The 10,728-nt window shown below is 47.2% G+C and overlaps 1 protein-coding gene across 2 annotated transcripts in view; it reads left to right on the forward strand.

The window, feature by feature from the left end:
• KCNN3 (potassium calcium-activated channel subfamily N member 3) overlaps positions 1 to 5,196 on the forward strand; it is a 139,829-nt gene extending 134,633 nt beyond the window's left edge. For both annotated transcript variants that reach the window (XM_054562990.1, XM_054562991.1), the window contains exon 8: positions 4,640 to 5,196. In XM_054562990.1, coding sequence (XP_054418965.1) covers positions 4,640 to 4,936 — 297 coding nt within the window. In that variant the 3' untranslated portion in view covers positions 4,937 to 5,196. The remainder of the gene's footprint in view (positions 1 to 4,639) is intronic.
• Positions 5,197 to 10,728: the final 5,532 nt, after the last annotated feature.

Genomic DNA, 10,728 nt, shown 5'->3' on the forward strand with positions numbered 1-10,728 from the left:
GGCATTTAGACTTCTCAGGTGTGGCTCCAAACTGCACAGTGCAGGACAGGGAAAGCAAAGAACAATTCCTCCTCGGTTCGAGTTCTTAACATTTGCAACCTACTAGTGTGTCTTGTCTTTTAAAACCTGGCATTTGTTTCTAAAGTTCAATGGTTCAGGTGTGTCATTGCTTGGAATTGATTAGCTGACCTCCTAAATCTTTTCAGCATGTTGCTTTGTTAGCGGAACACTGAGGGTTCCGAGTCTGCACGGGGCGAAGCACACTGATGAGAACTGGCTGGTGACAATGGCTGTGATGCTGCCAAGGTCGCGCTTGGGAAAGTGCTTCCAGTTTGCGGTTATAATTGGACATTCATTCTCTTGCATCCTTCAGTCTTTACAACCCAGCTGTTAAGGCCCCAAACTGGTGGTGGGGTGCATTTCTTTACTTCTTGAAAGGCAAATAGTCTATGTTGAGTATAAAGATGCCAAAAATGAGAGGCCTCCTTTGAGAGCCCCAGGGCTGGATATCACACTGTCATTCTGCGTTTCTGGCACTGAACTGCTGTAAATACTGTAAAGAAACTTGTTCCTCTTTGCAAATCACTGAAGTGAAGGAACCTAAGGCTGCCCTGCTGCTGGAGCTGAGTGTAGGAGCCGTTGAAGCGAGGCCTCCCACCCCTGCCCCTTCTCCTCGTTGACTCTACATAGAAATTGTATATCAAGTGTAGGGCCCAGGGTCAGGCTAGCAGAACATTCCAGCAGATGCCAATTATCACAATGGCACATGGTCCCTGGGTAAGCAAGAGAAACTCCTTTAGGCAAATTAAACATCCTTTGAAAAGAGGGTGCAATCAGAGAAATTGCTGGTTACTGGGCCACGTGCAGACACCTCGTTTAGTGAAGGGATGAAGCAAGAGAAAGGGCCTCCCAAGCCCCAGGGGCGTGGGGGACTCCTATCAGAGGATGCGTGGCTTGTACAGGGCAGAAACCACGGGCCTGTGCGCCTTTGGAGGGGCTCCTGAGAACCTGGAGGAGGGAGCTTGCAACAGGAAGGAGGGAGCCCCCTGGGGTCTTGGGGGTGTGCTGTTTCAGAAACTCACTGGGACTCAGTTTAAAAATGGAGGCATTCATTTTAAGGATACAATGAAGTCTCATTCCAGGCAGAACCTCAAAGCAGGCATGTGGTCAGACTTCAGGAAGGAACTAACTAGAACCAGACCTGGGGAAGCCCTTGCAGCCGGAAATACCGTCTCACCCTCTCTTCTCTCTCCTTCTGTTCAAGTACCTGCTTCAGTTCTTTCTCTTTCTCTTACCCTCCCCTCGCTCCTGACAGCTTTCTATGCCTCCTGCCTCCACAGCAGACCACGGCAGGCCCCCGTCCGGAGAGTAAGTGGTCTGGTGCTAGCCACAGGCAAAGACAACGGGCTGCCTATTTCTCTTCATTCTAAAATCTCAGGAGAGGTGTGATGGCTGGCCAGTTTGAGTCATGTGTCCACCGTAGGGCCAATCAGCTGTGGCCAGGAAGAGGGTCATATAGGGCTAACATGGCCAGCGGCTCACCCTGTGAGATCCAGCAATGGCCCAACAACTTGCCCCAAGATATTTCTTCTGGAAGTACCGATGTTTCCTGTCTCACCTCCCACCTGGCAGGAAGTTCTCCCGGGACTATCAGGCAAACCAAACCTCCCAGCCTGCCTTTCTTCAGTGCCACCCACAGCTCCTCACAGAGGTGGGGCGCAGCACAGAGCAGACTGGGTGAAGCAAAAACTGCACTGAGTTGGAAAGAGGCTCATGTGAATGGGGCTGGGGAAGCAAACCTCAATAAGCTGGGAGCGAGTGACCTGGAAAGAAAGCGCATAGGCTTTTAGCGCGGCTGCAGGGCAGCTACGGCTGAGACCTGGAGAGAAGGGGAACTCTGCCATCCATGCAGGCTTCGTCGTCTTTTCCTCTCGGGGACTCACCAAGGTCCCAGCAGCAGCTTCCGTATTTCCCATTGATCCTCCTGTCACCAAGCAGCGGAACTGGGCCGGTGAGGGGGGCAGGGTCCGATGATGCCGAGTCCTCTCTTTTTCTATGCTCCGCCCTCCCTCCCAGCCCACCACCTCCCTGGCCCTGCCCTTTGGTCCCCTTTAGAAGAAGAAAACATCACGTGGCCTCGAAGTATTAGTTGCTGTATTGAATACATGGTGGCAGGGCTGGGAGCTCTTGGGCTCTTTATTTGCGAACTTCAATTTCCTCAACTGAAATGTAAAAACAATTCCTAACATATGAGGCTCAAGTGATCAAATGAGATGGTATCTGTGAAAATGCCTTGTAAACTATAAAGGGTTTGCAAATGGTAGTTCTATTTATGAATATAGATGAGGAAACCAAGATCCCAGGGAACAAAATGATTGTCCCAAGGCCAAGCCGGGGCAAACACGGCGCTGGGGCCGAGCCCCGGGGGCCCGGACTCAGTGCTGCGGGCCTCAGGGGGTGCCTGCGGTCGGGCACACTGGCAGTTTTGTACCATTCCGGGAAGAATGGGCACCTCGAGGCAGTTCTTGAATGTTAGTTAATGAAAGAAGCACCTTTACTCCCAAAGCCACCCTCTCCTCTGAGGGTGTCCACGAGAGCGTCCCGCTCCCCGAGGGCAGCCCTGCCTTCATTCCACCCCTGAGATGGCTCCTTCTGGGCCCCAGGCAGCTCCTTGTGGGCATGTCGTCAGCGGGGAAGGGGCTGCTGCATCTTCATCCCACCTTCCCCATCTTCTCTCTGGTTTCTCACATCTGCCACCTTCCTTTACTCCACTTTTTTCTCTCTCACCTTATTTCCTATTCCCTGGGCCCCTGAAACCACCAATATTTCTGCCTCTTTTGGAATAATTTGAAACTTCAGCTGAAATAGGATCAGGTTGTCACTGGCAGAAGCCACAAGAGCCAGAGTACCTAGTTGGGGGGGCGGGGGACACAAAGCAATGGCAACCTGGCCCCCTGCCATTGCGGCCAGAGGATCACCTGGGAGTGTGGAGACCGTGGACCTTGCTCCCAAGTCTGATATCACGTGTTACTTTGAGGGGGGATGTGGCTGTCGCATAGATGAGGGCTCTACCCACCAACCCGGGGAGCCAAATTATGATCAGAAGGTTGCCTGGTAAGAGTGGAGTGAGAACTAGACTGAGCGCGTCACAGATTGCTGGATGGTTCTGGCTGGGACTAAAGTGGTTTAGTTCAGTTAAGTGAACTGAAATTGAGGGGTATTTATAGGAGGGGTGGGCCGTGCTTCGGACTGGTGAGGTGTGAGGTGAGGGAGAGGAGGCGTCCAGGCTTCTGGGTGGGACAGCTTGATGGGTGGCACTGCCTCTCATGGAGACAGAGCCTTGGCAAAGAGCAGATTGGGAAGGAAAATGGCACCCTCGGCCCGAGCTCCCTTCGTTTAGCTCTGCTCTGACCTGGTTTTATGACTTAGCTCTTGAAGTCCAGTGTATTTTATTACTTTTAAATTTAATTTTATTTTCAGTGCCCAGGCGGCACCCCAGTTTTGCTCTCCTGCCCTAACGACCTCTTCTGGGTCCCCTCACAGAAGCTTACTGAGCACCTGCTCTAGAGCCAGACCCTGGCTGGAGCCCTGGGAGCTGCTTTCCTTTACAGTCAGGTCTTAGTCGGAAATGCTGAGAAACCTTATGGGTATATGGAAATAACTGGTGATGCAAAAGCTCTCTCCCCGTCAGTAAAACCGCCACCTTGGCTGCAGGGTGGCGGGGGTGGCGATATTGCACTTGCGCCAGCACTGCATCCACTCATTGGCTCTACCGACATCTTTTAGCGACAATCATGTGTACCAGACCCCCTTATCTTATATATATTTGTCCACTGAAATTGTTAGTTGAGCATCTCCTATGTACCAGATGCTGTTTTAGTTCCCCGGGACACATCAGTGGGCACAACAGGCAAACGTCCCCTCCCTGAAGAACTACAGCAATGATCAGAAGAAATAGCAAATTAGATCATGCATTAGAAGGTGGCATAGAAGACAGAAAGAGGGGAGCAGGGTTGCTGAGGTTGGCAGTGGGGGTGGGACAAGGTGCGGTACTGAGCGGGGCGTCGGGGTGGTTTCCTTGAGAAGGGGATCTTTAAGGGGGTGCTTGTTGGAGGTATGGTTGTCAGACGCGGGATGTGGTCCGGGGAGGCCGCAGTTCAAAGAGGTTAAGGGGCCTGAGGGAGGGCACACGACTAGCAAGCTGCAGGCTTGTACCTGAACCCTGGCCTGCCAGCTGCGAGTCCGTCACACTGTGCTCTCCCCACCACAGCGCCTTGTCTTTATCCTCAGGGGCCAGCCCCATACGAGCTGGGAGGCTGGGTGAACACGAGAGTGGTGTAGAGACTCGATCCATTTAAGAAAAAAGTGCTGCTTCTTTTCTATGTTACGTATTCTCTAATATCTTGTTATATTAATATGCATGACTTTTGTAATGAGGGGAAAAAAATCAGTTGTTCCCCTTGAGTCTCTGTGTCTCCAAGAAAGTAAGCTGCCGCTTCTTCCTTGGCCACGTGAGGCATCGCTGGCGTGGAAGTTGCTCCTGTTGTAATCTGGAGGAGTTTTTCATTTTTCCCATTGCAGATTTCTCTGTGATGACCTGTCATCTCCCTGTCTCTGGTCTCTCTGCCTCTCTGTACAGATGCAGAATGTCATGTATGACTTAATCACAGAACTCAATGATCGGAGCGAAGACCTGGAGAAGCAGATTGGGAGCCTGGAGTCCAAGCTGGAGCATCTCACCACCAGCTTCAATTCCCTGCCCTTGCTCATCGCGGACACACTGCGCCAACAGCAGCAGCAGCTGCTGTCTGCCATCATCGAGGCCCGGGGCGTCAGCGTGGCGGTGGGCACCACTCGCGCCCCACTCTCAGACAGCCCGATCGGGATCAGCTCCACCTCCTTCCCGACCCCGTACACAAGTTCAAGCAGTTGCTAAATAAACCTCCCCATTCCAGAAGCATTACCCATAGGTCTTAAGATGCAAATCAACTCTCTCCTGGTCACTTTGCCATCAAGGAACACTGAGACCAGGGGATGTAAAGAAGAGAGACCGAGCTAATTAACTAACCCATGTTCATTCAGCGTGCTTGGTTCGATATGCCTTGAAACCAGAAATCTAATCTCTGTTTAGGTGCCTCTACTTGGGAGCAGGAAGCTGAGATGACAGAAAGCGACGCCTCTGGCAGGGCCCTTGCTGCCGAGCTGGTGGAGAGCAGAAATCCACGCTCAATCTCAGGTGTTCACATGGGGGGAGGAAGCGGGGCCAGATGCGCCAACATGGCCACCAGTGAACCATCCGGAAGAGGGTCCCGCTGGGGGAGGGGGCTCCTCACCACTGGGGTCCTTCAGCACACCTCTCTCTTTTTCTTTTGTCTGGGGAAACCGCTAGATGACAAAAGGACAAAAGAGCTGCCCACATCTTGCCCAAACAGGCATTGTTTCCTTCCACACCTTATACAATCGCAAAACCCAATTTAGACAGAAAAAAAAAACCCCAAAAATAAAAAGCCAGATTTTCCATCCAATATCAATACCCATATAAACCTGTGTGTTTGCAAGCGTGTGCGCACACACACACATCCCACATTCTACCCAGGTCTATTCTTGTTTGAACTTGACTCAAATGGAAAGGGACCTGGTCCCTTCCCTTGCACGCAGTAGGCACTTTCTAAATGTGTGTTGAGTTGGTGTGACCCCAAACATGGGTGCTTTCAGTTCAGGTAGTTTGCTGGTGTCGGCCGCATTCTGAGCTTCACAGAAGATGCAGGTCCTTCAAACGCAACGCAGGTTGCTTCCCCTGCATCGGCACCATGTTTGCTTGGTTTGAGAGGATGCGAAGCTAAAATTGTTGGCATTCTGGATGGATAAGTGGCCTTCTAAAAAGAGCAGCTTTGCAGAGCTTTCTTCTTATATCCAAACAAGTCAAGTTCCTGTGAAGCGCATGACCAGGTGTGTGTGCGTGAAGGGCAGGGGACAGGACCTGCGCATATGTGTGCCCACACATGCACTGACAGGTGCAACCCAGTGACACCTGAGGGAATAGAATTATTGTCTGGGGATTTGCTCAGCTAGATTTATCCAGCAACAGGTTTCCAGATCCAAATGTTAGGAGTACAGAGGATTCTGGAGCCTCGTGTGGTCCCTTCTACCTGACCCGAAATCACCTCACAATGAAAGGTTATGGTAATTAAGGGAGCCCTTGGGGACTTGTGGGTCAGGTAAGATGACACGGATTCATGGCTGTGTCAGTAGCCTGTTCCTACTGTGCCATGTTTACCTTGGTGCCAAAACTATTCTAATATCTCTCAAACTCCAAGAGACTTCAGAAACGTTAAGATCCAGCAGAAGGACAGGCATTGTGAGGAGGGGGCCTGTGGAAGCAAAATAGTTGCATTGCTCCCTAACCCAACCACACGTAACGTGTGCTATGTGAAAACCATCATGTTATTCATCACCTTCTCATTCTGAGGTCTTTGACTTCTGTTTGTGGGGAGTGAAATGATACTGCATGGAATATTTTTATCTGTTTGCAGTAAAAGAAAAGATCGTTACGTGTGCGTGGTCGCCCTACTGGGTCTCACTTTGGGCAGGGACACCATCACCACCCTGAGGGCCTCGTCTGGCTGTGCAGATTCTTCTTCCGCAGCCCTGAGCCTGGTCTTCAAAGCGCAGGGACTCAGTCAAAGGTAGATGGCCCTAGGACTAGGGCCTCCCTCTCAAGAAGATCTGGTCTTTTGCTAAATTTCTTTTATCTATTTTTATTGCTGTCGCTGTTCCTTTAACGGTCTCATGTTTATTTTGATAATCCCTTTGAACATTTTCATTGGTGGCTTTGCATACCACAGATGCCACACTTGCTGTTGGCTTTTTATTTTTTCACTTGTGCTTTTAACTCTTGACTACCGGAAAGATACCTCTCCTTTTTTATGTCCCAAGAATGGTGCTCCTGTTTTCAGTGACGGTTCAGCTGAACAGATCAACAGACGTATAAACAGATGAAATAACCATGCAGTTTCTTTGTGGCATCAGTTTCATTTCACAGAGTGAAGGCCACTGACAGGTCAAGCTGAGAGTGCCAATTCGGACCCTTTAACCTGCGGCCCTCGGCCATCAGTTTCTGTCCACGCTTTCCACTCTGCTGTGACGCTGTGATGTGTGTGTGCATCTGCACACAGGTGGCAATTTAGTCTTCATTTCAAATAAATGACATGCAAGATTCCACTGCCACTTCCCTGCCCAAAAGTGTGCACAGACTACCACTGATCCATCCCAGTCTGTGGATAACTCTTCTTTAATCCATCATGAATGTTGTACACTTAGTTAAGCCCCAAAGACCAAGCTAGCAACACTAGTAAAGGGTGTGGCTGGATTTATTTCCAGTGCCACTAGCCACTGGCACCCTAGAAACACGCGGGCATTTGGAGCATGACTTGACCTATTGGTAGTGCAATAGCTATGTATGGTTTTTATTGTTGGCAAAAGAATACTTATTCTTTCTCAAAAAAGTGATAAAATTTGCATGTTGATCCTGCAATGGCAAATGGAAGGTTGCTTCTCTGTGCTAGTAATTCAGCTTTATGTGGGAAGTTACCCATTCTCCTGCAAGTACAATCAACCCTTGATGACTTAGGTATTGATTGTCCAGGGTGTAGCTCACCCAGGTGTTTCTCGTACAGCCAATCTTTTGGCTAACTCCACTGTGCTTCAGCATCACAGTCAGATGGGAAAAGGGAACAGGTGGATTTTCATACCATGCCTTCTTGTTCCTTATTTTCAAGTTTGATGGTGGAGGAGGTTTAATTATCTACTCAAGAATTGGCTATCCATAAAAACTGTGAATTCTGACAGCCTCACTCCAGTACTGAACTGCCTGAGTTCTGCCCACTTCCGGAAAGCTGACCCAGTGCCAGAGCCCCTACTCTAACCTTTCTGATAACTTAGTGAAAGGTCAAAAGTACCCTAGTGTTCCCTAAAATATCTAGACACTTGAATTAAAAGTACAGGGCCACCCTCTCATCGCTTAAGCCATATTCTAGCCTCATGTACTGTAAAGTAAGGGATGTACTGTGATAATTTAAGACCACTAGTCTCAGTGGAATTTCAGGACATAGAGTCAGTTGGTAAATCATGCCAGACTAGGGGCTCACTCCTCCTTAGATTGAAGTCCAATTAAAAATCACCTTTGGCTCAAAGGCCACATATGTGTGATCATCACGAATAAATTGTCATAAAGTATCTATGAACTGCTCTTGCCATCCTCATAATATGTAACCTCATGAATTCCTATCTCCAGAAATGCTCAATATAATCCAAAAGAGCAAGAGGGGTAAGACCCTCAGCCATCACTACCTAGTGACATCAGTTAGGGACCAGTGGTATAACAATAATCTTGTAACTTAGGAGGTGGAGAAAATGCATGTGCAAGTAAATTCTAAAGTGCCGAGCAGGTGTACACTATTGTTATTTATACAAGAAGAAGAAGGAACAGCATGGAAGAAATAATGACTTTACATGTTTGAGGATTTCCTTCTTAGATTTTTAGTAATTTCCTTGTAAATAAGTAATGGAAAAGAAGAAAACTAGAGAGTCAGGATCATAATAAATAAAATCCTAGCACTGCATCCACATCTTTGGCTGATAAGTATAACCACCTCATACCTCAGATTATTTGTACTTAAAATGAAGATAACAGTGAATATTCTTAAGTACAAAGTATTCAATAGACTTTTTAAAAATGGAATCATTGTTGTCATCAACAGCAAACCAGACTGACTCCCTCCAGTACACACGTTCATGTTCCGTCTGAAGGCAATCAATAGTTACCAAAAAGTCATTATTATACATCAACTAGGGAATGAGATGAGCAGGGAGAAATCCAGGAGAAGCACACACTCCAGGGCCTCTCTCTTCAGCGTGTACTTCAGCAAACAGTGCACCCAAATTAAGAATCAGCATTTCCCCCCCGAACAAACGGTGTTACTGGCATCGCAGCACCACGCCTGGGGCGCCATGAAAGCATTGCACTACCAGTAGGTTACTACTCTTTTTAAGTTACTGCTTTCAAATCCTAACATATGCCCAGTTCTATACAGTCATTCTATTTCCCTGGAAGTTGCTGAGAAGCAGATTAAGGATCCGTTAGTGGTCATTTTGCTGTCTCTACGGACGCCGCAGTATTTGGTTTCAGTACCTTAGCTATCTGGTGGTTTCCTAGTAGGCACAGAAAAGCCCCTTCCCTCTGTAACCCTGTCACTTGATGATGCCCTGGGCAATATCCCTTCCTTCTCTACTGCAGCCAAAGTAATCGTTATGACAATGGGATTATTGATACCACTAAAAAGGAGTGTTACAGGGATAGCAATATTAACTGTCTGCCTCTGGTACAGAATATATTAATAGGTGAGTGCTCTTCATTCTGAAAGCTTATGCCAGGTTGCATGAATAGAAATTAACATTAAACTCCTGTGGACAAGTAATATGTAGATTTTTACTGAAATAGACTGAAGCTTATTAAAACATATTCAGTGCAATGGTAGATAAATGTATACAGACTAGAGAAAAAAATAACTGTGATCTTTTTTTTTTTACACCATTACTGGAAGCACCCAAACATGAACTGGAGTTCCCTCTGAACAAAACCATTATCAAATCTTCAACGTATGACCTCCAATCTAGGTGCCAAGTGCCCTGCGACACTTATTTACACACCTGAGAAACACATTGTGGAAGCTGTAATCGTGGACCTGAACCATGAAACAAACAAAAGAGATGTTGTGACCAACCAAGCTGATGGAAGAAAAGCACAAAATTCAATACCAACCTGAAGTTAAGATCCCAAAGAGATGCTGAATTTATAGCAAAAAAAAAAAAAAAAAAAAAAAAATCAATGACAAATCAAACATGAATCCAATTAGAACAGCTGACAACCAGATTCACAGAAGAAGGACAGGGATTAAATGACATTCTCTAGCTGTGTCACATTATCTCAATTTTCGAATCTCAATCAGGACCAATCCACCTTCATGGACACCATTTTAATGGCACAGCAACTCAGCCTTGGTCCCCGACTCTCGTTCCGCACTGACCAGAAGCAAACAGCAAAAGAGACTGACAGGATGTTAACGGAGGAAACATTTTCATGGCAAACTCAGAAACTGAAGTGTTTATATTCAGAACCAGATGAGCTTCAACATGAATTTGCATCTTGCCTCTGTACTGCTTGCTATTTTTTAATGATAGGAGAAAGCATATCAGTTTATTTTAAATATGAAATATATTGCTATATTACAAAATATATTGTAACTTTCAATTAACATTTTGTATCAAACTAGTCTTTGGCAGGTCAAGTGTCAGCCTGCTCTCCCAATGACTGTTTCTGAGTACACATCACTGCTAGTGACTGCCTGACCCCCAGAACAAGGGTCCTCAGCCTACAGAATTGCCATATTCTAATTCTCCAAGACCTGGCCATTAGAGACAAAAGAACACTATTCCAAGCTTAGAAGAATAATTCTACCCTAAATTCTATCAAGCCATTCCAGAAGAGATTTTTAAAAGCCATCACTCTTTTAGTAGCTGTACAAAGCCAGTTTAATAAAAGTGCAGGCTCTTTCTATATAAATTCAAAGGCCCCATTACATCAACTATGTGTCTCAAACTCAGCTAACCAGTTCTTCCTTTGGCAATGTCAGAATTGGGCATAAGGAGGAGTCTTGTTCTCCTGTGACA

The sequence above is a fragment of the Pteronotus mesoamericanus genome, unplaced genomic scaffold (assembly GCF_021234165.1).
Source record: "Pteronotus mesoamericanus isolate MK-2021 breed Mesoamerican mustached bat unplaced genomic scaffold, CSHL_Meso_final scaffold_705, whole genome shotgun sequence".
In the NCBI taxonomy this organism is placed as follows: Eukaryota; Metazoa; Chordata; class Mammalia; order Chiroptera; family Mormoopidae; genus Pteronotus; species Pteronotus mesoamericanus.